General features: G+C 38.5%; 1 protein-coding gene and 1 long non-coding RNA gene across 5 annotated transcripts; one reads left to right on the forward strand and one right to left on the reverse strand.

The window, feature by feature from the left end:
- Positions 1–87: 87 nt before the first annotated feature.
- LOC102082281 (uncharacterized) lies at positions 88–27,842 on the reverse strand. Of its 4 annotated transcripts, XM_019356925.2 has the most exons (5): positions 27,276–27,842; positions 23,342–23,520; positions 22,973–23,108; positions 20,982–21,392; positions 88–634 (listed from the first exon to the last, which is right to left on the reverse strand). In XM_019356925.2, the coding sequence occupies exons 1-5, from the start codon at positions 27,765–27,767 to the stop codon at positions 302–304; spliced, it is 1,551 nt and encodes a 516-aa protein (XP_019212470.1). In that variant the 5' UTR covers positions 27,768–27,842; the 3' UTR covers positions 88–301. The 4 variants fall into 4 exon arrangements, with proteins under 4 accessions (XP_019212470.1, XP_019212472.1, XP_019212471.1 ...); XM_019356927.2 differs by lacking the exon at positions 88–634 and having other exon boundaries at positions 20,439–21,392; positions 27,708–27,842; XM_019356926.2 differs by lacking the exon at positions 88–634 and having other exon boundaries at positions 20,439–21,392; positions 23,342–23,517.
- On the forward strand, positions 4,782–8,898 carry LOC102081795 (uncharacterized). The gene is made up of 3 exons (XR_268066.4): positions 4,782–4,977; positions 7,310–7,672; positions 7,911–8,898. It is a non-coding gene; the product is annotated as an uncharacterized LOC102081795 (long non-coding RNA).

A 27,842-nucleotide genomic window follows, 5' to 3' on the forward strand; every position in this document is an offset into this window, starting at 1 on the left:
TATACAGTATATGGGTCAAAATACCCGTGTTTGACAAATGAACAGTGAAAGCAACAGCAAAAAGAAAAACAGATCCTTCAGGCTGGATTGAACAAAGTGATATTTTATTTGCAGAACATTTAATGAATGTTTAAAAAACATTTTACTGTTGTGTGAAACCAATAAACTCTTATTTTAGCAACGGTATCAAAAACATTAAAACATTGAATGTTTGCAGAACTTATTTACATAGTAAGTATTTAAAGCTCCATGCCTAGCACAAGTTACTGGCACTGGTGTCTTGGGAAAAGTCCATCTCGCCTCACTTAACCTGTTTTTTAACTAATGCTGTGTTCTGGTAATTTGACAGCATACATGCTACTGCAAACAGTTGGCTGATATTGTAAACAGGTGACATGGTGATGATGCCATCAAAAAGTTTGTTCTGTTTGATCCTCCTAATGACTCGCTCCACATGTATCCTGAGTCTGACTGTGGCCTGTGTCTCCTTAACCTGGTTCTTCTTCTGCTTAGATAGAAAAGGTGGGCGGTACACTTTGCATTTACAACAATCTGTGATCAGGAAGCCCTTATCTACCATCACTGCCATGTCTTCAGTCAACTTCTCAGCAATGCCTGATTGTTTGAATAGTTCCTTATCACTAACCGAACCTGCGTACAGATCAGAGATGAGTTAAAAAAAACGTGAGATCTTCAAGTTCCTGGGTACCACCATCTCCCAGGACCTGAAGTGGGAGACCAACATCAACTCCATCCTCAAAAACACCCAGCAGAGGATGTACTTCCTGAGACAACTGGGGAAGTACAGTCTTCCACAGGAGCTGCTGATCCAGTTCTACACTGCAGTCATTGAGTCTGTCCTGTGCTCCTCCATCACAGTCTGGTATGGTGTAGCCACCAAACAGGACAGGTGCAGACTGCAGCGGACTGTACGGGCAGCAGAAAGGATCATCGGCGCCCCCCTGCCCTCCATCCAGGATCTGTACCTCTCAAGAACCAGGAAACGGGCAGGGAAAATCATCACAGACCCCTCACACCCTGGACACAGACTTTTTGATCTGCTGCAGACCAGGACCACCCGACACAGGAACAGTTTCTTTCCCCTCGCCATCTCCCTCCTAAACAGTTGAACTGTCACACTGCTCCCACTGCCAGACTGCAACTGCACCTTATGTACATTCAGTAGTATTCATTCCACCTCATTTCATTTCTGTATTTTATGTATATAGGTTTAGATTACTTATTTATAGTTGGTTTATACAGCTTTGTGTATGTATGTGTAATGTATATATAGACACGTGTGTGTGTGTGTGTGTGTGTGTGTGTGTGTGTGTGTGTGTGTGTGTGTGTGTGTGTGATTTACATTGCTGTGCTTGAGAGCCACCATCTACCGGAACCAAATTCCTTGTATTTGTCTGCACATATACTTGGTCAATAAACACGATTCTGATTCTGATTCTGATTGGTTGATTGCTGTAATGAGAGTTGAAAGTTTGTTTTTCATTTTAGTCAACGTTTATGGATATAATAATGAAAGTCAGAATAAAAATATGTTAGAAGATATAACTTTAAATATTTTTTAACTTAAAGATCGATACCCTACGGAATATATTTTAATGGGTGGTGATTGGAATATGACTCCTGATGAATGGACTGATAGATGGCCCTCAAGGACAGGTAGACCACAAAAAAATAACCTAATTATAGAATTTTTGATAAACAACAATTTGACAGATATTTGGAGAGTAAGAAATCCAGGAATTAAAAGCTTTTCCTGGTTTAAACCAAATGGAGCTTGTAAATCTAGAATAGACTATTGGCTAGGAAGTGACAACATTCTTAACCACACTGTAAAAGTTGTGATGTCAGATGCACCTCTTTCTGATCATTGCTTTATTGAATTATGCTTAGAATCGGAAATTAGACAATCAAATAAAAGAACTTATTGGAAGTTCAATGCCAAACTTTTACAAAATGAAGATTACTGCAACATAGTCAAAAAAATTATAAAAGATATTATGGCTGACCGTTTAATTGTAGGATATATCAGTAAATGGGAATTCATTAAATTCAAAATTAGAGAATTTATTCAATTCAGTAAAAACATAAGTCGAAAGCAAAGAGAATATGAATGTAAATTATTCCAAGAAATTACTTATTACTGTAGTAAACATGATCTAAATAGCCAAGAAAGGAGTAAACTTATGGAGTTGCAAACTAAATTAGATCAGCTCTACCTAAATAAAGCAGAAGGAGCTTTTGTGCGTTCACGCGCCAAGTGGATTGAGGAGGGGGAAAGAAATTCCTCATATTTTTTTAATTTAGAAAAGAGCAGACAGAAAAGAAATTTTATATCTTCCCTGTTAATTGATGGCATTGAATGTGACGACCCTAAAATTTTGGAGAATGAAACTTACACATTCTATTCCAATTTATACTCCTCACAGTTCTCTCAAGCAGATTGTGATGCTTTTTTTGATCAAATAGATAATCTGATCCCTAAAATTGATGAATCATTTAAGGAATTTTGTGAATCTGACTTTAGAATCGAAGAGTTAGATGCATCTGTTAAGAAAATGGCGCTTAATAAATCCCCTGGTCCAGATGGGCTTACAGTTAATTTCTTCCAATTTTTTGGGGAAGACTTAAGGGAAATTCGATTCAGTAGAACATCCTTTTATTTTAGAAACACTAACTCGATTTGGATTTGGGGATAAATTTAGGAAGATAATAGATATACTGTATAATGATATAAATAGCTCTGTGTCGTTAGGCTATGGCACTGGTAAAAGATTTAGTGTTAAAAGAGGAATTAGGCAAGGGTGTGGAAGCTCTCCGCTGTTATTCATAATGGTTGTGGAGATGCTCGCAATTCTAATTAAAAACAGCAGCGTTGCCAGAATTGAGATTATCGATAATTTTTTAATAATTAGTCAACTTGCAGATGACACTACTCTTTTCTTAAAAAATGAACATCAGATTCCCCTGGTAAAACAAATAATCACATTCTCAAAAGCTTCAGGCTTAAAGTTAAATTTAAATAAATGTGAACTATTGGCGTTAAAGGAGTGTCATTCACAATTACTGTACGATATAAAGGTGAAGAAGGAGGTAAAATATTTGGGCATCACAATTTCAAAAGATCACAAAGTCTTAGAAAAAGTAAATATTTCAGATAATGTTGACAAATGTAAGACAATCTTAAATAAGTGGTTACAAAGAGACATTACAATTTTTGGAAGAATATTATTAACCAAAATGGATAGTTTATCTAGATTTATATATCCAGCTTACTCTTTATCAATATCAAATAAAGTTATTAAAACAATTAATAGCTTGAATTTTAATTTTATTTGGAGGAATAAGTGCCATTATATATCTAAAGATGATTTGGTTAAACCATACATTGAAGGTGGTGGAAACGCAATTGACTTTGATATAATGAATGGTGTCTTGAAACTTAAATGGTTAAAATCCTTCCTAAATAATCCACACTCCATTTGGTTTTTTATACCAAGTAAGGTCTTTAACACATTGGGGGGTATTGATTTTCTCCTAAAGTGTGACTTTGAAATTACTAAGCTACCTGTTAAACTCTCTGAATTCCATAAACAGGTCCTTCTTTATTGGAAAATGTTATTTAAACATAATTTCACTCCACATAATAGCCCAATTTGGAACAATAGATATATACTTATGAACAGAAAATCTATTTTTATTCAAGATTGGTTATCAAAAGGTGTTTGAGCAATTGCCCATTTTGTAGATAAGGAAGGACATGTTCTAGAACATCAAGATTTTTGCCAAAGGTTTAATATCCAATGTTCTAAAAGTAAATTTAATCGGGTTATAAAATCCATTCCACTGTCACTTAAAAACATAGTTGTAAATGATATAATATATTCTGACATCTCCCCCAAGTTAAGGCAATTATATATAGATGATATTCGATTTTGTGATGTTAAATGCAATAATAAGTTTCTATGATCTTCATTAAGGAGTCTTTATTCTCCAAATTTACTTAGACGTAATTACATATTAAAAGATTTCCAAAGGGAAGAAATTGAAAAAATAAGAATTGATTATATCACCTTCCCTATCCCTCCTGAAGCGAAAGAAGTCCAATTTAAAATTTTAAATAAAATTTACCCAACAAATAGACTCCTTGGTGATAGATTCAAAATAGAAACTGGTAATTGTGTATTTTGTGAAACAGAAGAGGAGGATTTGGACCATCTATTCTTTTTGTGCAATTTTATACAATTATTTTGGTTGGATTTTCATACCTGGCTTTATTCCAGTGAGATTCAAATTACCCCATTTACCTTAAATATGATAATGTTTGGAGTGTTTTTGAAAGAAAAGGAAGCTAATTATGGTGTTAATGTGTTATTAATTTTGTGCAAGCTATTTATACATAAATGTCGTTTTTTTTTTAAGACCAAAACAACACTAGCTTACTGGAAAAACGACTTAAAACTGTTGGTTAAATCTTTGACTTTAATTAAAAAGAAAAAGGTTGCTTTTTTTATTTCCTTTGTAGAAGATTTTGCTTTAGTGAGTTAATAATCTGTTAAATTATGTGACCCCATCTTTATATTTTCTTTTTCCTATGTATGAAAGTTGTTAATATGTAAGGAATGTTTATTCTCTGAATGTGTAATGTATGGTGCATTTTGTTTGTATGTTATCTTTACTAAAAAACAAAACAAAAAAAAACTCTACATCCGGTCTCAAAACAGGAAGTGAGCATTTTGTGTACACTGGGTCCATTGGTCATTTCCTTTCCGATCTCACCACACCCAAGTAGTAACAGGAAAGAAACCTGAACACTCAGCTGTTCTCGCTGTTCCATGCCCAACACTACCTTTAGTTCTCCGTTGTATTTCGGGTTTACTGAAGGCATTTAAATGACCAAGGCGAGCGCGTGTAACAACTGGGTCCCTTCACGGACGACGGCGGGAGATTAATGGAGAGGTAAGTTAAGTTTACACTGTTTGTCGGTGTCCCAATTAGATCAGCGCGGAAGCTTCCAGGAAAACATGAATCCTAAAAAAAACGGAATTGTAGACTGGCGGAAATAGATCTGTCGTTCTAAAGAAAATAATTTCCCTCCTATATGTAGCAACGTTTGGTCTGGTCACTAAATGTCTAAACCAGCCAAAATCTTCCTGTCGGCTGGAGATCTTTATGTAAAAGCTCTTGAGGTTTCAAAGCTGTGACGTGCAGCTGTTACAAATAAACTAACTCTGTGAATGTGGACTCAGTGGAAACACTTAAGTAGTAATTCAGAAGATCAACAAGTTTCTGAGACATTGGTTAATTCCTCTTCGCTCTCTGACGGGAACAGGTGAGTCAGCTTTATTTGGTATTTTGGGTGGAAGGAGGGGGATCATCCTCCCCACACTTTTTATGTGAGTACCTAGAGAGCTGAGAGGTTAAATGTCTTGGATGTCAATAGAGAGAGCGTCTGTCCTGATAGCCGGTGTCTTTGGACCTTGGATTTATATTTTCATTGTGCCACCTGCACATAGACAGCCCGACTATGTTGCAGTGCTGTTGTAGTACAGTCCTCTGCATGCTGCTGCTGGTCTGTGTTCTGGTCAATGCCTATGAAGAAGGTAAGCTGTGAAGCTGCACGCGTGTTGAAATGTTTGGAGTAGTTTGGATGCATTTCTCTACGGGATGGTCATTCAGTAAAAGGACTAGATGTTACAATCCCTGACACTGTACAATATGAACCCTCAGTGAGAATACCAGGCTAAAACTAAATAAAGCAAGTTACCTTAAATGGGATTGTGCTGTTTATCAAAACGTCTGCTAGCTTATTATTATTAAGTAGTAAAGAAAATGGAACAGTGGCACGATTTCTGGAGATTCTGGATGATCAAAGGATTAAAAACACCGTGCTGATATTTACTCAGGAAAAGTTTCTCCCCTTCTCAACATCTCGGGTGCAAAATACAGTAGCCACACATAACTTTGGGGATATGTTTGTAACAAAAAAAAAAAAAAGGAAGGCACACGACCACTAAGCGGTGCGGAAGAGGAATGTTTTTTTTTTCCCTTCTTTTCGAGAATTCTGAGAAATAATCAGAATTCTTGAAAGAAGAAAAAAACCCCACATTCCTACATTTTTTTTTCCAGTGGTCCTAATTCTCTTCCATAAAACTGACATCTATTAGTGTAGGCTGACAACCAAACCAAACAGTGTTACAACATGATCACTGTTGTTGTGAGTTTTAATCATGTGATGCTAACTACTGTGAATCTAGAATTCACAAGAGGAAGTATATACAGCACTTTTTATACATCTTAAAACAAAAAATATCTTACTGAGTTGTGCTATTTTTAACAAATGTACAGTATGTTTTTCTTATGTAGTAAATTTGCCCTGTACAGTCTCTTATTTTATGTTTTTCATTTTAAATTCTTTACTTTTGTTTGAATCGTCATGCTTCATTTGCCTGCTGGAACCCCCAAAATTCCCTAGTGAGAAATCATAAAGGATATTTCTATTCTATTCTTTTGTTTACCCGCAAATAACATTAATAATGTTAATTCGTTTAAATCTTTCAGACAGAATCTGGAACATAATTAACTCAGATGATAAATGAGAGGAATTGGAAACACTAAAGGAAAAACACTGACCTTTTTTAATGTTACAAGTAAAAAATGAACCTGGACTGGAGAAAATTTTCATTTTCATGGAACATGAACCACTGTGACATTTCATGGCACAGTGGATCCATCCACCCATTCGCTTCCGCTTATCCTTTTCAGGGTCGCAGGGGGTGCTGGAGCCTATATCATAGGGCGAGAGGCGGGGTGCACACTGGACAGATCACCAGTCTGTCGCAGGGCTAACACATAGAGACAGAGACAACCATTCGCATTCACATTCACTCCTGCATTCCCACCTATGGGCAGTTTAGATTAATCAATTAACCCCACTAACTGCATGTCTTTGGACTCTTGGAGGAAGCCGGAGGATCCGGAGAGAACTCACGCAAACACTTAAAGAACTTAAGAAGTTTTTAAAGAAAAACTTAAAGAATGTTTCAGTGGTTCAGTCTGTGAAATGTTTCAATTTTAAAGAAGGTAAGTCCACGTTATGAGGTTGGAGATGTTCACACCACAAACAACAGACTGAGGTATGAACATCTTCAATTTGATTTTAGTTCAAACAAAACAGTTCAGCCTAACATGATTTCAATAGAGGTTGAGTACAGAACAGCTAAAAGCATAAACTGTGGAAGTTGACCGTAGACTTTTAACAACTCTCCTCTGTGTTGTTTCCTTTTTTTAGTCCAGAGAAACATCAGAGCTGTGTCTGGACAGAAGAATGTCACTCTTCAATGCCGAGCTCCAAACAACGGACATCCTCACACGACCGTAGAGTGGAGCAGACCTGACCTTGGGGATCAATATGTGCTTTTGTACCGGGACGGGCACTTTAACTCACACAACCAGCATCCATCATTTGTGAACCGGGTGGATCTGCAGGACAGACAGATGAAGGATGGAGACGTCTCTCTGATTCTGAAGAATGTGACAATTAATGATGCTGGAACATACGAGTGTCGTGTCAAGACAGAAACACACTGCAGAAAGAGAGCTAATCTCAGTGTTGACCCCATCATCATCATCAGCCTGAGTGTTGATCCTTCAGGTGAGTGAGTAGAGTTGAGTGTGTGTGTGATCAGAGGTGAAGCTGCTTCCTGGTTGTTGATGTTTGTTTCTAAAGATGTTGTTGATGAGACTTTGTAGAAAGCAGCTGGTCTGAGTGATGTGATCAGAGTGCAGTAGATAATGTCTGACAGCAGTTTGAAGAGGAAATGGATTCTGTTCTGTTCTTCACTCATCACCTACCTGACAGCTGACACCTCACACCTGTTTCTCACCTGCAGGTCAGACAGGAGGAGACACAGAGGATGGAGGGAAGGAGGGTGGAGTCACTAGAGGACGTTCTGGTCTGTCAGTTTTTGCTGTGATTTGTGTTCTTATAGCTGCTTTTGTGATCTCTGGAAAATTGAAGAACATAAATTCCCCACTTCCTCCTCCTGAACAACAGCAAGTCTAAAAAAAGAAGAAGCTCTTCACTTTTTTTATTTCTTTGTCTTCAGACAAACCAGTTTACTGTAACAGTACAGACATGTTTTGGCATTCCTTCAGAATCAGCTATAAATATGAGTAAAACAAAGCGATTCATTATTGCTACATACGTGGCCCTTATACAGGACATCAGTCTTAGTCATCTGTCTCTGAAATTTGCTCTGACTAAATGAAGATGTGAATTCTGTCAGATTCTATTACTGTGTAATCTCAGAGTTTAAACTGTGGTCCAGAAGTGTCTGATGTGGTTGTGGAGCACTCTGATGATCATGTTACATCATTTATTTATTTATGTATTTATTTATTTATTTTTCTTTCTTTGCTGTTGTCAAGTGTTTAATGTTAAAGGTGAAATTATTCTTCCTCTGCTGCACCTATCTCCTGCGGTGTGCCTCAAGGATCTGTCCTTGGTCCCCTGCTCTTCTCACTGTATATGCTTCCCTTAGGCACAATCTTTGAGAAGTACAACATTGCACATCATTGTTATGCTGATGACATACAGATCTATTTTGAATTAACTGATGATCGTTCCATGTCTTTGCACTGTTTTCATAAGTGTATGCGTGAGGTCAAAGATTGGCTCTCTGGTAACTCCCTTAGCTTAAATGTCAGGAAAACCGAAATCATCGTGTTTGACAGTAATATTCCTTGCAGCCAGTAATATCCCAAGCATTGGCTTCCCGTTAAGTACCGTATTTATTTCAAAATTTCATCTCCGAGGAAGTTATCCCAGAGAGAAGTAAAGCAAGTGTGTAAGTTCATCTCTGAATGTTTGTAAAGCGTTCCCGCGTTAAGCTTAACAACCGATATATGGAGCGAGTGCCTCTCTCTCTCCCTCCCTCTCCTGTCGCTACTTCAATGTGAAACTGATCAACGATCAGCTGATCGGATTTTCTGTCGCGAGTCCGTCTCTCTTCTTTGTTTTTGGCCCACTTTGCACCAGAAAGAGGAAACCAGCGGCTGAACAACAGCAGCACGTTTAAGCTTGATAAGCTGTTAGAATTTATTTAATATTACTTTCTAGACCAGGATCCTTTTCTACGTAGCTGACGGCTGGTAACTGTGCAGGGGCGGATCTAGCAAAGTTTAGCCAGGGGGGCCGATAGGGCATTAACAGGGAAAAGGGGCACAAAGACATACTTTTCTTTCTTATTCTCATTTAAAATGTCTAGCTTTTAATAAATAATTATCTGAATCTTACACCCAAAGTTTTAATCTGGTGTAAAATGTATAGAAGTCCATTACTGTATAACTGTTAAGTCTAATATACCCTAGTAAGCTATAGTACTTTTTCCTTTGGGAAGGTACCATCTGTGAATTCTGCAATTCTGTTGAAGAAAGATGTTGAATCTATTTAATTATTCTTGAAAAATAATTTATTTCTGTGCATTTTTTTTTCACCCTGCATCAAATTAAAGTTGATTACATCGATTAAGCATCATGAGGTGGAGGGTGGGGGGTGGTTCCCTATTTTTTTTTGCTGGGAGTTTGCAACCCTATTAGTTAGGTTGCTTAATATTTCTGCTAAGTACTCTTTAAAATACCAGAATAGGAAGGATGGAGTAGGTTTAAGTTTATTAGATTGATCAGTGTTGCTGAACTATGAAATACTTTGGGCGCAGTGTATTTTTTACATACAGGTATAACAGAATAGCTTTAGTGTTGCTGTTTATTTAAACTTCAGTATGAACTTATACAAAATGCAGCAAGATATTAAAAAAACAGTTTTCTTGATTAAAAAACACTATATCGGATTCATATCGGTATCGGCAGATATCCAAATTTATGATATCGGTATCGGACATAAAAAAGTGGTATCGTGCCATCTCTAGTAATAAGATCATCTTCCCAGTCACTTCTGGTACAGCTGAGATCCCGACTGAAGACTAGAGGGCGTGTTTGCCTTGGCTGCACCCGATTTGTGGAATAGCCTCCCCATTACTATCCATGACTCTGATTCCCTTCAATCCTTCAAATTGCAGTTAAAAACCTATTTATTTAACCTTAACGGCATCAACCTGCGAGCATGTTTGGTACTTTTCCATGGGCTTCATCTGTCTCTATTATTATATCTGACCTCCTTGTATGATCAGCACTTTGGCATACCACTGGTTTTGAAATGTGATATATAAATAAAGTTTGTTGTTGTTATTTTCTGTACTAACAGGCTATAAAACTAAATGATCTGTTACTTTAAGTGGAATTTTGACTTTAATGCCATGAGTCACCGCCCATGTTGTGTTTATGTGTTTCTTTGTATTTTTAGATTCTCAGATTATTTTTTTATATATGTGGAATATACCGAAGACTTTTCAATGGAACAAGACGAGCAGATGAAACATCTGCTTCCCACCAGGGATTATGGACAGAGATTAAGTCCCAACCCGACCGATAGCACGTCCTCTTTGGAACCAAGATAGTGATAGAAATTTTGAGGTGTAGGATGTAAGAGGTTAAGCCACGCAAGGTGAGTGCATCCCACACTGGAGCGTCCAGTGTGCTGTGACGTGCTGTGCTGCTGTACCAGTGCAGCTCCATGTCCAAGTCGAATTTTATGCTTCATCGACCGATCTAATGCAAAGGAAATATGGCTATGACGCCCTTGCTCCCCACTGCACTCCTTTGACCTGTGGTTTCAGTTCCTGGTTTGGTTTCTGCGTTTAAAGGTAAGTTGGCATCATTTGTTAAGTTGTTCCGCCTTGGTGTGTTTGTTGATGTTGAATTTAAATCAGCATTACAGAAGGCTATTTAGGAAAAGAAAAAAATGTTATGCAAAATTTTACAAAAAATAAACTTTTAATATCTCTATATTTGCTTGTTGTTTATTCTGAACAGTATACAAGTTACAGTGGGTCATAAGCAACGTCAAAAACTAAAAAATCAAAAAAACCTATTTGAAGCAAGTGCCAAGTGCACCTTTTCAAACTTGCCCCCTCCCCTGCCCTCCTCTCGATACACCAGCCATTTTCAGGCTACCACCAGCATGCTCTCTTGCAGGCCTGCTGTCATAGAGGATTTGCAGCCTCTAGGGTCGGGGTGTCAATCGCACAACCCACGACATAAGTTTATATGTCTGTTATTAATGCCCTGTCTGTTATGTGGAGCCGAATCTTCAGCCCTGCTGAGAATACATGCAGGCTGGCATGGGGGGTTATTTTGATGGGTACGCCATGTGGCCAATCACAGACTGACATCATGTGATCATGTGGAAGAAGAAAGGGGGCAAAATTTGCTGTGTACTACAATAAGCTGCTGGAAATAGTTTGTTCAGATAGAGACTTTGATACTAATACTGTAAAACCACACGTGATCATATCAACACATCGCTCCCCGGTGAATTAGCCTGAGCTCATCCTTCTATACTCCACATTAGTGGTACTACCACAAAGGTTTATTAGTTACATAAATCAGAGTTTAACCAATAACCACAGTGACTTTGGAGACTTTATTTTAGACTTCCTAACATCTGTACATATTTATGTATTCATACAGATACACACACACACACACACACACACAGGTTCTCTATATTTTTGACAGTATGCCTACTTCAGAAGCCAAAAATATTATTCCAAACACAATACTGTTTTAGTAAAACTCAAAGAAAAAGTGTTGAAGGTCATTGTGACTAATGGCCTTCATTTTTTTTCATACAGATATCAATCCAAATGAGTTTAATTTTATATTTCCTGCTGTCAGTATTTTCCCACAGATGTAATTTATAACTGACTTGGTTAATACAATATAATGACAGAGTCAGACGTATGTTTTACAGTTCTAGCTCTGTCTGTTTAGATTTCTACATTATAATCATTATAATTCATCCGATATAAATTGTAAATTATATAAATTACAGATTGATCTTAACAGTAGGTCAAACTGTATAAAAGGTTGTGCCACAAAATACTCCCAACTTAATTACGACTTAATATATTGTAGTTGAGATATTATAGGATAAAAAACAGTTCTTGGTTCTGCTAAATAGCAAACCTAGAAACTTTTACTTTAACAAACGTCAATAAAAACCTGCTTGTTAACTGTGGTTAACCAGGTCAAAGAAAGGTCACGATAATTTAATCTGTTATTGCAAATTAGGGCGACATATTATCATTTTGCCATTGTGTGTGCTTTAATATATGAATTGGTGACATTTATAAATACTACGAAGTTGCTGTTATTACCTTCAATGAATTTCTCTTTTTCCGTGAAAAACGCTGGATACTCGCCTTTTAGTTTATATGAAACCAAAGTCTTGTACTCTTCTGGTTCCATCCTCTTGTGGTGTTGTTTTTGTTTTGTTTTTTAATTGTAAATTAACTTTCTCGTTAGGTCAGAAGCACTCAGGTAAGACAAATTTTCAGTTCTTACACATAACGTGAACTAATTTGCATAATTGAGGAGGAAAACCCATGTGACCTAAGATGTTGGAAAACTGTCAATGTGTCAATATAGGTCAACCAAATAGGCCTGTATTGAGATTATTTTGGTCATTGGGGCGTATTGCAAAAGCCACATTTTAAAACACCTGTAGCTGTGCATCCTTGGCTGCTGGGTCCCTGATAAGAGAGAAAACAAAATCCCATTTCACATTAATGTGTCATAGAAAAGCATCGATGACTGGACATTCAAAGGTGTCAAATAAAGAAAACCCTTTTTAAAAATGCTGTTGGTTTTATGTTTCAATTTATGTAAGATAAAGAGAGAACCCCAACAATCAGCGACCCTCTCTGGGCAACCACTTTGGTGACAATGGGGAAGTGAAATCTCCCTTTTAACAGGAAGAACCCTCCTGCTCAAACAGGGTCTGTTGTCACCAGTTGAGAGGAGGAAAACCAAACAAAAGACATGCTGTGGCAAGATTAATAATAACCAATGATTCAATTCAGGAAGGTGGAAAAATGCACAGTGTGTAATAAAGACTGTGTGATAAAAGCATGAGAAAGCAAGAAAGCATTGGTTATTGTTGTTGCAACTTCTAACACAGTGCTGCCTTCTACACTGAGTCATGAATCAGTCATTACCTTACACCTCAGAGAGCTAGAACATTTTTTTAAGTTTAAAGTTAAATCATTTGTACGTGCTTATAGCAGTTTTCCCCCCCTTGAATTCCACCACCTAAAACAGGGTTAAAGTAAGACAGTTTTTCTCTTATGTAGTGTTAGTCTCAACCCATCCAGCCTCAATATGCTTACTTGACACCACTACTTGATATTAAGTCACGCTTAACAATTGCAGCTTGCTGCTATCAGTTCAAGCTGGAAATGGCTATATTTAAAGGAAAACATGACAACAATAATAACAATGATAAAACTAGAGATACTTCGCCTCGTGTGTTTTATACATATAAAAAACTTGCTTCCTTACCAAGTTCAATGTTTTAAGTCATGTTAATTTCAACAAATCTTTAATTTTTAAAAAAACCCTGAACAGTCAGCTGTTCTTGCGGTTGCCTGTGCAGCACTAAAAAGCTACCTTTAGTTCTCTGTTGTATTTAGGATATACTGAATGTATTTTAATCAGCCAAGGCGAGCGCGTGGAACAACTGGCTCCCATCACGAACATTGGCGGGAGATTAATGGAGAGGTAAGTTAAGTTTACACTGTTTGTCAGTGTCCCGAATCTAATCGGGACACTGGTCATGACACCTGGTTAAAAAAACTGAACTGTAGACTGGCGGATGGCTTCCACACAGCCTACAGTAGAAGCCAAGAACTGTCGTTCTAAAAAAAGAATCATCTCACTTTTATCTGTAGCAATGTCTGGTTGTGCTCAATAAATGACTAAATGATCAGAGGCAAACAGGCGACCACAGGTCGTGTTCGCCACGTACACAGAATATTATTATGAACTTTTCTTTTTCTTCACACCCAGCCATAAATCTTCCTGTCGGCTGGAGATCTTTATATAAAAGCTCTTGAGGTTTCAGGACTGTGACGTGCAACTGTTACAAATAAACTAACTATGAATGTGCGCTGAGTGGAATTCACAAGATAGTAATTCACAAGATCACTTCCTTTTTGTCCCCTCTTACATAGTATTGTTTCTGTTGTTCCAATAAGAACACTTGGGTGTTTTTGGCAGTCAGTTTTGCGTGGTTGGAGGGGGATCATCCACCCTACCCTTTTTATGTGAGTACCTAGAGAGCTGGTAGCTTAAATAACTTGGATGTTAACAGAGAGCGTCTGTCCTGATAGCCGGTGTCTTTGGACCTTGGATTTATATTTTCATTGTCCCATCTACACATAGACAGCCCGACTATGTTGCAGTTGTGTTGTAGTACAGTCCTCTGCATGCTGCTGCTGGTCGCTGTTCTCGTCAATGCCTATGAAAAAGGTAAGCTGTGAAGCTACACGTGTGTTGTAATGTATGGAGTAGTTTGGGTGCATTTCTCTAAGGGATGGTCATGTGTCATATGTGCTTAGATTTGAGTGATATGGGAACAAATTCCAGATGTTACAGTTTCAGATTTTATATCCATTAAAAGTGTAGTGGAAAGAACTGTAAACGGCATTAAACTGACTTTGAGACCAAAGACAATATGGCCACAAATCTGTCTTCTTTCAGTGCAGCACTGGCAGAGCACAAACCAAACACTGTATCACAGCATCTTCACTGTTGTTGTAAGTGCAAGCACTCAGCATCCTGTGACGTTAACTTCTGTGAATCTGACAAGAAGAAGCACTTCTTAAAACAAAAAAATATCTTACTCAGTTGCACATTTCTTTCAATCCGAGTGTGCTATTTTTAACAAATGTACAGTATTTTTTCTCTTACATTGTAAATTTGCCCTGTACAGTCCCTTATTTCTTGTCTTTTTATTTTAAATTCGTTGCTTTTGTGTAAATCTGCCTGCTGGAACCCCTGAATTTCTCTACTAAGGGTTCATAAAAGATATTTAACACTAAAGGACAAACACTGATCTTTTTGATGTTACAAGTAAAAAATGATCCCAGACCTGAAAAAATGTTCATTTTAGTGGAATGCACATTCCTCCGGTCAGCATGTAAATGGAAATAAGTTGAAAGCTGCATTTTCTAAGAAACACACTTCCCCCAGAATAAGACAATGCAACTGTATTGGTCATGCGATACGTGTTTCCCTCTATGTGCTTGACACACAAACGCCCTTTCTGCACTGACACATCGATTGCAGCTCTCTCACTCTAGATCGTCTGTTAGGTCATCCTGTAAATTCCTAATATAAAAGCTCTCTGTGACCGCAGAATGACAGAATTGGCCACGTCTCAACACTTTCAAAAACACTTTTATTTACGAACCCACAAAGCAATCTCACAGCCTGTGGAAAATAAACTATTTTAATTTCATACTGATCCTTTTATGATGTGTAAATGTTTGAATCAGTGTTCTGGTTAAAAGGCATGTAAGCTTTTGTGATCTGTATCCGTACCTATAAAGATAAAAGATGAGGCTTTTTTTGTTTTTTTGCGACAAAACAATGCTGCATCACCTCTTATTGAGCAGACACTTACCCGTGTTTACTTGTGATGAATGGAGTGGATGATTGCACAAGATGTGTGTATTGAGTTGATAAATGGCATCTAAGAGAAAGAGCCCACTTTTTATGTCACAGAAACGCATTAACACCAACAGCAATGTTTGTTTAGTGACACTGGCCTGCATTTACATTACTTTTTTTTTTTTTTTTTTTAAATTTGATCCAACCTTACAGCTCACTAACAGACCTGGGCTGCTGTTGTGGAACAAACACACATTTCACCAGTTAAAATGCAAACCTGGACTCAAAAATATATTATGCTTTCTTATCCAAATGCAAAAGAAAAAGTCAGTTTTACACTTAAATTGGGGAAGGATTTTTCCCCATGAAAAATAAATCTAAATCTCACTGAAGTGACCTGTAAATGATGTGATGATAATCTAGGCAGTTATTTTAAAGCCAGTCCACACGAAGAGGGACAGAGCCAAAACTAACAAAACCTCACTGTGTTGAATTTCAGCATCCTGTGTGAGCTGTACTGCCTGTGGCTCTGCAGGAATCAGTGGTTTTTGCTCCAGAAGTGAGCGATGCTGTCGATGTCGTTAACTTTCCATTTTGTTTCCTCTTTCAGACGTAAACACCACAGCTGGACAGAACGTTATTCTGACATGTCGAGCTCAGGGGCGATTCTAGGATCAGAGCTTTGGGGGTGCTGAGCACCCAGAGAGCTGCCCAGCCAGGCAAGATAAACTTTATTCGTCACGATGAGACTTCTTCCCCGTCTCTGTCAGTCCCTGCATCCTTAAATGTCTCCAGTTGTCCCGAGTTCCCTCTGACTGTCTCCTTGGTGCATTTAAACCCCTGTTCCTCCCTGTCCTCGTCGTCTGTTGTCCTCGTCTCTGTTATCAGTCATCATAATTTTACCATCTCTGTGCAAGTCTGCAAATTTCTTTCTTAAATCATATGATTCTTAAATTCAACAAGTCTCTCTGTGCCTGGGTCCTCGTCACAAAACATGACATCACTGTTTTGTACATTTTAACACAATTTAATCCCCACATTTGTGAAAGAAAAGCAAAACACTTTTTGAAAAGTCTGTAACAAAACCATCAAATCAAAGATAAAGGTTATTTAAATGCTGCAAAAGAAGAATGGATTGGAATAAAAAAATACATATCCTAACCTTAATTACTGCGGGAGAATAATGAATGATGCTCATAGTGAGTAAAAAGTAAACTGAGTGCATTTTTTAGATTCACTTTTAATGTGTATGTATAATATAATACAGATACATAAAAAAACACTCCCAAAACAGAATAAATTATTACAAATAAAAATCTTTACTGCAGATACTAAATTTACTAATTTAATAATACTAATTTTGTGTTGTAATATTTAATCGGGTTCATGCTTTCATAGTGGTACTTGGGAGACTTGACATTTTTATCACGTGGTACACACTGTAAAAAGTTTGAGAAACACTGATAAGTGTATGTGTGCTTTTGGAAAACATTTAAAGCTGCTGTACAGAATCTTTGAAACAAGCTAGCTTAAAACATTTTTAGAATATAAACAGAGCATCTGCTTCTCTTTACAGCTCCTCACTCCACCAGGGCTGTTTGGCTCTTTCTGCACAAATGTGGTGCACGTACTGCAGCAGTCATACAGACAACTGGACGGTCCAAAAGTTGGCCTACCTATTACTGGCTGAGGTTTTAGTAGAGTTGTGGCTGAACCACATAAAAATATATCATTAATTTTAATCTCCCCAATCAATGATAATGTTATGTTGGAATGTTGTTAAAGAGGGTCAAAAGTGTTTCAACCCAGTTTGTTTTGCAGATTCTGTATAGCAGCTTTAATATAGGGAGGACACAACTTCAAGATTGTGTCAGTAAAATCAGGTTTTTTCTCTTCGTCAGTTTAATAGTTTCTGTTTTGCCTGTCACTGTTCGCTGTCTGTTTTCTTACCTGGTTCTTCCTGACCTTGTACTTTCTCCTCACGTTCCCTCTTTCCTCTCTCCCTCTTTGGACTGACAATCATACACAAATAGATTGTATTCAATTAGATGAAAAATTACATTAATATGAAAAAATACTATTAAGATCACTAACAAAAAGTCCACTCTGTCTACTTTCAACCAAAAGGAAAAAAACCAAACCACATGAACATCTAATAAAAGATATAAATATTGAAACACTGATCCAACATTATCCTTTATTGACGGAAAATTTGATTTTACACTTTTACCTGAATGTGGCTCCTTTTTTTGAAAAAACTTCCTTTTATCTATTATGAACCTGGCTGTCTCTCTCTACAAACACACACACACACACACACACACAACAGTTGTTATAAGGTTAATGAGCATTCGGTCAGTTAGCTAGTTAGTATCCATTTAAAACAGGACAGTGGTAACAACAGTAGCTACGGACAATTTTAAGTTTTAGATTTTAAATAGGCTGTATACATTTCAGTGGGAGCAACAGGACGGTCAAATGTCACTGATTTTACTACAGTATAGGACGGATTGTAGGGTAGCAAACATCGCCGGAAAACAAGTTTTCAACACTGCAGGTTACCTGGTGTAATGTTTTTCAGCTAAAAAGAAACATGGCCTGACTCCTACCTAACTATATAAAGAGTAACTGAAGGTTAAATGCAGCTAATATGTCCTGTTTTAAGCCAGGCACTCCACCTCCGCTCCGCTGCGTCTCAGCCACCATCGCTCTGGCAGCAACGGTGCTAGAGCCAGAGTGGGGGAACAGCGAGCTGGAACAAACCATTTTGGGAGGGGGGGGGTTATCTATACTTTTGTTGTTAAAATGTTATGTCTCAACCAAGCACTGTATGCTTTTTATATTTTTAGCAGTGTGTCGCACAAACAGCAAATATTGTCAAAAAAAGTAAGAAATCTTTGGGGGTGCTTTGATTCATTTTGGGGGTGCTGAAGCACCCCCAAAAATGGGCTAAAATCGCCCCTGGTCGAGCTCCAAACTACAATATCATAGTTGCAGATTGGAGCAGAGCTGACCTGGGATCAGAATATGTTCTTTTGTACCGGGATGGATGTTTTGATCCAGAAAACCAGCATCCATCTTTTAAGAACCGGGTGGATCTGCAGGACAGACAGATGAAGGATGGAGACGTGTCTCTGATTCTGAAGAATGTGACGATTAATGACACTGGAACATACGAGTGTCGTGTCATACACAGAAGAAAACACCGTGGAAAAAGAGCTGTTTTGAAAAATAACCCCATCAGCATCATCCACCTGAGTGTTGATCCTCCAGGTGAGTGAGTAGAGTTGAGTGTGTGTGTGATCAGAGGTGAAGCTGCTTCCTGGTTGTTGATGTTTGTTTCTAAAGATGTTGTTGATGAGACTTTGTAGAAAGCAGCTGGTCTGAGTGATGTGATCAGAGTGCAGTAGATAATGTCTGACAGCAGTTTGAAGAGGAAATGGATTCTGTTCTGTTCTTCACTCATCACCTACCTGACAGCTGACACCTCACACCTGTTTCTCACCTGCAGGTCAGACAGGAGGACACACAGAGGATGGAGGGAAGGAGGATGGAAGGAAGGAGGATGGAAGGAAAGAGGATGGAGGACATGGAGAGGATGCATCTGTTGGATTGAAACTTGGCCTGTTACTTTCTGCTGTGCTTGCTGTTGTTGCTGTTTTGTTTTGTTTTTTTATCTACAGAAGTTATAAACAACAGAGTCGAGATTCACATCGTCCTTCTTCTGTACTGCTGTGTCTGAGATCTTTCTACGGCCAAAGTCTGAATCTCCTGTTTCTGAACACAGAGACAGAAATCAAGTAAAAACAGACAACAAACTCTACTGGCTGTCATACACGACACCCGTTTCATCAGCACTGAGAGAGCAGCAGAACATTTGGAGGCTGTTAAATCTGTATTTGAGTTTTGTTTTTAAAAACTGAGCAAACAGAAACAGGCCTTAAAGTTATCGTGGGGTATTATTGAGGAGAAAGGGGGTGTGCTGCCACCTGTTGGTTGTAGTTTTTTTTACCAATAGTCACTTGGACGATGTTGCAATTTAGTATTGACTGTTATTTACTGTATATTTTATTATCTATTTTAATCATTTTACTGATTCATTTTTATCTTTATTTTAATATTTATTATTTATTATTTATTTATTATTATTCTTTGTCATTTTAATGGGTTTTAACTTCTATCACAGTTTTTTACTGGAAAGTACTTTTGACAACCATGTTGTTTTTAAAGTGCTCTATAAATAAAGTTGGCTTGGATAAGAAAGAATGAGAGATTATCAGAGGCTATGCCTTTTCTATGGTTATTCCACACCGGTGGAATTACCTGGGTCTCAATCTCACGGCCCATGTCACCTCTACTTGCGGCCGCATAATGACGTGAAGAAAGATTTTTTAAAATTTATTCCAAAATGATTTAATATGAAGGCAGAGTGTTACAGGTATCGACCTAAAGCATGTGGCCTCATGGGCAGTGTAGTCTGTGCTGCAGGGAGAATGGACTGCCATACTTCACTTATAACAGAACTGATACTGCTGCACAGGAACACAGGAAACTAGATGGTGGCTAATGTTTCCTGTGTTTTTACCTAATCTGTTTTGAGTCACATTTGAGTGAAATGTGTTTGAAAAAAAAAAAAAAATCGGAATTGAGCATTAAGACCTGCAGTGTGACCGTAGCTTAAATTGTGTATGCACCGAAGGACTACCTAGTGCAAAGAATATACATGGATACAGTTGTGCATAAGCCGACTATTTCTTTTTCTACATATATATGAGTCAAAATACCCGTGTTTGAAAAATGAAAAGTGAAAGCAACAGCAAAAAGAAAAACAGATCCTTCAGGCTGGATTGAACAAAGTGATATTTTATTTGCAGAACATTTAATGAATGTTTAAAAAACATTTTACTGTTGTGTGAAACCAATAAACTCTTATTTTAGCAACGGTATCAAAAACATTATAACATTGAATGTTTGCAGAACTTATTTACATAGTATTTAAAGCTCCATGCCTAGCACAAGTTACTGGCACTGGTGTCTTGGGAAAAGTCCATCTCGCCTCACTTAACCTGTTTTTTGACTAATGCTGTGTTCTGGTAATTTGACAGCATACATGCTACTGCAAACAGTTGGCTGATATTGTAAACAGGTGACATGGTGATGATGCCATCAAAAAGTTTGTTCTGTTTGATCCTCCTAATGACTCGCTCCACATGTAGCCTGAGTCTGACTGTGGCCTGTGTCTCCTTAACCTGGTTCTTCTTCTGGTTGGATAGAAAAGGTGGGCGGTACACTTTGCATTTACAACAATCTGTGATCAGGAAGCCCTTATCTACCATCACTGCCATGTCTTCAGTCAACTTCTCAGCAATGCCTGATTGTTTGAATAGTTCCTTGTCACTAACAGAACCTGCGTACAGATCAGAGATGAATGTGACTGGACCATGTGGAGCTATGCCAACCAGAGCTTTCATCGTGCAGTGGGATTTATACGAAGAGTACGTTTCACTCTGGAGAAGTGGTGAGGATGGTGTCTGACACCTCAGCTCTGTACAGTCAAGGATCACCTGGGTGTCTGAGAAATCTTTGAATTCCTCAGGGAGGTAAGCTTGCACTTCTGCACGTGTAAGCCAGATGCACTGAGACCCCAGTGCAGTGGCAAGAAAACTTGTCCATGTTGCAATGATGCGGCTCACTGTGGACTGGTGTATGTTGAATCGATGAGCCAGGTCCCTCTCCTTCAGACCAACAGACAGGAAAACCAGGAAAAGAAAGAACTCGTCGACTGGCTGGAGCAGCTGCCTCTGAAAGGTTAAAACAAAAGGGAAAATGTTACTCCTAAAGCTATGAACTAGTAAGATCATCCTTTTCTTGGCTAAATGTTTTGTAAGATAAGACAGGATAGACCCTTATTAATCCCACATGTGGGAAATTTGTTGAGTTACAGCAGAAAGTGGCAAAAATTCAGAAAAACAATGGGATAGGATAAGAATAATAATATAATAAGAATAAGACACTGTGTACATTGACAACGTAGCATTTTGTTCTAATGTAATTGGTTGTTGTAATGGATCCATATGGATGCATATCATATCGTACTCATATCGTATTTTAAATTTTTCTACAAAATAGTTGTTTTTATTATCTTTATATACACACTGCAAACGTCCTCATATGAGTTGGCACTCCGTCTCTTGAAGGTCAAAAGCTAAGTTCAACGTGACTGTCCGGACTGATTATTGTAGGAATGATGTAGAGTGCAGAGGGTTGTTTGCAACACGCTCACACACACATGATAATGATTATAGGGATATTCTCTGGTTCAGAAGGCCAAATAATATGTCTGCAAGTAGCAGTGGGACAGAATTAAATAATCAAGAAATAATCAAGACTAGGCGGGGAGGTGTTTTTCTTTTCTCTCTTACAGAGGAGAGAGCAGATACCAGAGGAGGTCACAAATGTACAAGGAAGATTCGCAGGGAGACAGGACTGCCACCTCCGTGTGACAGCACGATAGCCATGATAATCTTTGTTATTGTCTCACTATATAAAGTTGTTGAGGGTTATCCTTTTTGTGAACCACATGCTTGATCTTACACAGAGGTCCACAGCACTATGTAAACTTCTAATTTCAATTGCTAACACAAATTAAATCTTTTTAAATGACAGAACGTTCTTCTGAAATTCCTTCTGAACACACACAACAGTACCATGGAGCCCCACAAGGAACATGGGAAAAAAAAAAAAAATTAAGATTAACTTTTGCAATATCTCGCAAAAGTAACTCGGGATCTCGCAAAAGTAGGTAGCATTTGAAGGCCAAGTTGGCGTATCCTTCGTGACCCAACCTATCCGAGAACTCATACCAGCCAATCCGTTTCCAACAATGGCAGCAGCTACTTAGTTTTAATATTACTCTTTCTGGGTCACAAAATAAACTTTTAAGATATTTTCAGACGTGAATGTAGCTGTGTAAACTTCAAATATCTGCTCAGTTTATCAAGACATCACATATTTGCAAAAGTGGTCATTTTTTTGTTTTCAAAGATGTCTGTTACCCACCAGCTGAAAGCTAACGGCAGGTCGAGGCCCACTACAGCCAGGGGGAACACCGCACTCCAGGCACATCGTGCCGCGACCTCCCGGTCGGATTCGAGTAGGCGGCCCTCCGAAGGATGCGGCCGAAACATTTGCCAGATCTTGCAAAAGTTCATCTTTATTTTTTTTTCTCCCATGTCATGAACACAACAGTACCTTGGGGAAAACAATGAGGTGCTGTAGTACACAGGTGTAAGTATGCAAAGGATGCTGAGTCCTTTAGGATCTACATAAACACAATGACATCACACCTCTAGTTCCAACTACCAACAAAGCCATAGCCTACCGTTTGTGTGCGTGCAGGTGTCAACACTTCTTCGTCCGTGTTGGCAGCTGACTTGGCTCTTGAAGCCCGGATCATTTTATAGATGCAAGGCTCAATCAAAACCCAGAATGCCATCAAATGATTATAGCTTGGAAATCTATTCACAAGAGAGACAAACATCGTGTCAATCATTAATTAACATCACACATTGAAAGAAAAATAATGTAAACTGTGACAAATATGATAACGGTATGCTACCTAACATTAAGATAGTCTGATCAAGAGGCTATTTGGTGCATCTACATGAAACATACAATCAGCAGATAAAAAGTAAATATCTATGTTGTTTTCATGAAGACTGGAAACACTTGAACTTTAACTTCGATGTACCTGGTATAGAATTGGATGTCAGTGTCAGAGCCAGCAAACCGCTGTAACCCAAACTTTCGCTGGACACGTAACTCCTGTATTTCCTTCCTCAGACTCTCCACATCTTTGGACAGGTCTTCTGCAGCTGCTGCTGATGGCTCAGGGACTGAGCAGTAGTCATGATCTCTTGTAACACTCTGCTGTTAAGAGATATTTTCAGGCAAGAATGTAGCTATATGAACTTCAAATAGGTGCTTGATTTATCAAGACATCACACATTTGCAAAAGTACTCTGTTTTCTGAGACATCTGTTACCCACCAGCACTAGCTGACCGGGAGGTCAAGGATCACTACAGCTGGCGAGACGAGCGAAATCCCAGCATATCATTTTTAAACCGCCCGCGGTCTTTCGCTACTCAGGTTAAACATGATATTTAAGTCTCTTAGGTAACTTCTAAATTTTAATGTTGTGTTTAATTTAGTGTTTTATTTGTTCCTGAGTCAGTTTGGCTGAGATTAAAGTTCAGCTTCATGACTGGACAGTTTTATTTAACACTGAAATCTCACTTAGAGAGCTGTGATTGTATTTTGAATTCCACCCGTCATATCCCCTGATGTAAAATGTTCTGTTTTTATTTAAACAGCTGACTCTGAATTAAATACACTAAAAACTCAAGAGGAATCATTTTCACTGGGAGCAAAAACAGCATGCTAATGCATGGAAATCCTGTTCTAACATCTCACCTGTTTGTTTTTATTCAGACCATACATGTGTACTATTTTTATTAATAGAGAGATTACGCTTGTGTTTTCATAAATGTAGCGATTGTGCTTAACTATATAAAACTTACTGTAAATATTAATCACAGTTAGTGAGCCTCGACCTCCTGGCTCATGCAACATAACTGTGTTCAAATATGGAGTCACGTGATTCCGCCCAATGTGGCGCTCCACAGTGGGCCTGTCTCAAAATGCGTACTTGCGTTCTCGTGTACTTGTGATACGTCATCAGTCGGAGACCAAGTACTGTTCCAATTCAAAGTACGCATCAAGGAGAACACGAAAAAGTCCCGGATGTGTTCTCGCTCCGCCTGTTTTATCGAGCATGCATCAGTGGTGACTTGTGTGGACTTGGTACAGCTAAATATCCCAGAATGCATTTCGTCCAGAACTCAAACGCAGCAATGGCGGCCGAGCGCGGCTAAAAACGTTTAAATATTACTCTTTCTGGGTCACAAAATAAACTTTTAGGTTATTTTCAAGCGAGAATGTAGCTGTGTAAACTTCAAATATCTGCTCGATTTATCAAGACATCATATATTTCCAAAAGTGCTCCGACGTTTTCGGAGACGTCTGTGACCCGCCAGCTCCATAGCAGACCGGGAGGTCGAGGATTACTAGAGCCGGCGAGAACAGCACAAGAGAGCAAGACCGGTATTCACGAAGGTGGAATCTAAGGATCAAAGGAATGAAAGACAACATGGGCAAAGATATCAGAAAAGAGGTGATCAAAATTCTCGCCAAGGTCGCCCCAGAATGGTCAGATAATATGGACACTGTGCATCGCATTGGAAGAAGGGAAGAGGGCAGAAATCGCCAAGTTATAATTCAGTTCACAAAGCGCCTACACCGAGACGGAATATGGAAGAAGTCCAAAAATGTTCGGCTTTGTGAGAGTGCAAAATTCCATTTTGCCGAGGACCTGACGAAGGAGGATCGTGTGGAGAGGGAGAAGGTCTGGGTGAAAATTTTACAAGCCAGAAATGCGGGGAAGAAGGCTTACTACAGAGGAGCTGTCGGTTATATTAACGGCCGTCACGTTCTGACAGATGGTTGAAAAGTGTTCACTCTTGTTTGTTCTTTGAACTCTGCATAAAGAGGGACGTTTGACAGTTTTGAATGGCATAGATGCCAGCACCGCTGTTCTTTCACCTTTCTCTAAACAGGAAAGTAAACTAACTTTTTCTCTTTTTCTATTCAAGTTTGATATTTGCAATCTATTTTTATTTATTTTTAATGCTACGCACATGTTTATCCATTGTGTCGTTGAATGTTAAAGGTCTCAGGGATAACGTTAAAAGAAAAGCAATGCTTATGTTTATCAAAGGGCTAAAAGCGAATTGCACCTTATTATCTCATTCAAGCGTCACTTGAATGAGAAGAAACTCATTCAAGTGACGCTGATGCCACCTTCTGGTCAAATCGATGGGGTGAAAAAAATCCTCTTTGGCCACTGATCCAACCACTCTGCTGGAGTAGCTCTCCGTTTCTACCAATGTCCAGGGAAGGTCGTAACTTTTCAGGCTGATTCAGGACACTGGTTGGTAGTTGTATTGAATATTGATGGTTCTTTTGTGATTCTAGTAAATGTTTATGGGTTTTCCTCTAATACTCTAAATAAGCTCATGCTGGAAAAAATAACAGATGTCCTTTCCGAGTATAAACTTTTATACCAGCGGTCCCCAACCTTTTTTGCGCCACGGACCGGTTTATGCCCGACAATATTTTCACGGACCGGCAATAAGGTGTCGCGGATAAATACAACAAATAAAACTAGTGCCGGTACCGAAAAAAAGAAGATTTATTCATAACACACGTGAAAAGACCCAGGAAAACCGAGTTAACGATAAAAACGATAACAAAATAACGCTGAAAACCGATAAAAACCCTGAAAACCATACATTTCACACCTGAGCCTCAACTCTCGCGGCCCGGTACCAAACGACTCACGGACCGGTACCGGTCCGAGGCCCGGGGGTTGGGGACCGCTGTTTTATACCACACAGACCATGCATTACTAGGCGTCGACTTTAATCTTGTTCCTAACGAATGGCAGGATAGAGATCCTCCCAGATACAGTATTAATCAGTGGAATCCAATTCTGACAGAGTTCAATGATTCAAACAATTTAAGTGATATATGGAGAGAGAAAAACCCTGGAGTTACTCAATTCTCTTGGATTCAACCAAATGGTAATAATATGTCCAGACTAGATCTGTGGTTGGGCTCGACTTTACTATATAGATCTGTTTCACATGTTTCTATCTCAGCAGCCCTGTTGACAGATCACAGTATTATTATTCTTAAACGCCAATTTAAAGGAAAGGCATGCAGAAATAAATTTTTAATGACAATTTTCACCAAACAATTTTTCCCTTCACAACTAAAAATAAAATATATGTTTAGAGATTATTATTCAAAGTTTTTGACTAAATATCTTTCTTTTTCAAGTTCACCTAAAGTGAAAGAAAATCACTTTAAAATTGTAAATGCCATATATCTGTCCAATGACTATCTTCACAGGAAATTAAATATAGATACGAACGCATGCACTTTCTGCAATAATGATATTGAAACTACAGCATCTTTTTTATTCATGTGAAAGTTCCAGATCTTTTTGGGATGATTTTCAGTACTGGTTAACCTCTAAAAACATTGACTGCCCTTCTCTAACCTTTCAAGTAATTAGATTTGGCCTACAAACAGAAAATAAAAAATATAACTTATTTATAGTTGCAAAATTTTCCATTCACAAATGTCGCTTCTTGAAAATTACTCTGATTTTTGTTGGCTTTAAAAATGAAGTCCTGCGTGTAAGACTTCATTAGACAAGTGTAACTTAAAGCTCACACATTACTTGAATTTTTGATGCAGCTTTTCAATTGAGCTAGATTGTATGTGCGTACTTTTGTTTTTACTTTTATATGATAGGTCACCTTGCTGTACTTTTATGCTGCTTTATGGTATTTCTGACCTATAATATTCTTTAAATGTTCTTTGTTCGACGACTGCTTTGTTCTTAACCACTTATACATGTATACAACTTTTTGTTGACATGTAAAATAAGCGCTATATTGTTATTTTTTTGACAATAAAGGAAAAAATTGTACTGCTACATCGGACTTATCTCATCGGTTGATGCATCAGTTTCACTTGAAGAACACTGAACACTTACGGATACTTTAGTAGCTTCAGCTGCTTCATTGCTTGTCTCCTCCATAACTGACAGAGTGTCTGATTGGTCACCATCATCCACGCACATGTTGGCTACTGTAGAAGCGGGTTGTTGTTGTTTACCACCATCCCGGAAACTGTTTAGCATCTCTGGTCTTATGCGTTTCTTAGCGCGGTTTTCACTCGCTTTTCCTGGACCCGTGGTCTCCTCATAGCGAAAAACTGTCGGGACTGCATTTGGTTTTAGTCTTCGCTTATAACCAGAAGCACCTGTGAGCTCTTTTATCAACCGTGGTCGACTAAATGCCTCAAACGCATCAGGGCTAAAATGGCGAGAGCACAGCCGCGAGTCTTTGGGGAGTTGTACTCGACCGCAGGCATCTTCCCATTGCTTTCTTCTTGCTTTCTCATGAGGAAAGCTGTGCAGACTTACATCTGTTCCTTTGTTGCCCTTCGACTGGAAATTACAACCGAAAGCTGCACAATGCGGCATAGTAGCTCCTCTCCTGCAACAACAGGCTAGCTGAACGAAAGCGCCTGCCCACAACCAATATACATCATCGTCCCA

This window comes from Oreochromis niloticus, linkage group LG3 (genome assembly GCF_001858045.2).
Source record: "Oreochromis niloticus isolate F11D_XX linkage group LG3, O_niloticus_UMD_NMBU, whole genome shotgun sequence".
NCBI lineage: Eukaryota > Metazoa > Chordata > Actinopteri > Cichliformes > Cichlidae > Oreochromis > Oreochromis niloticus.

What these genes read in the sequence shown, in the direction of transcription:
- LOC102082281 (XM_019356925.2), bottom strand. Translation starts at nt 27,767, where the DNA reads ATGCCGCATTGTGCAGCTTTCGGTTGTAATTTCCAGTCGAAGGGCAAC. An exon ending in CTGAAGCTACTAAAGTATCC is followed by an intron (nt 23,521 to 27,275) that starts GTAAGTGTTCAG and finishes ATCTCTTAACAG; the next exon opens with CAGAGTGTTACAAGAGATCA. An exon ending in GACATCCAATTCTATACCAG is followed by an intron (nt 23,109 to 23,341) that starts GTACATCGAAGT and finishes TCTTGTGAATAG; the next exon opens with ATTTCCAAGCTATAATCATT.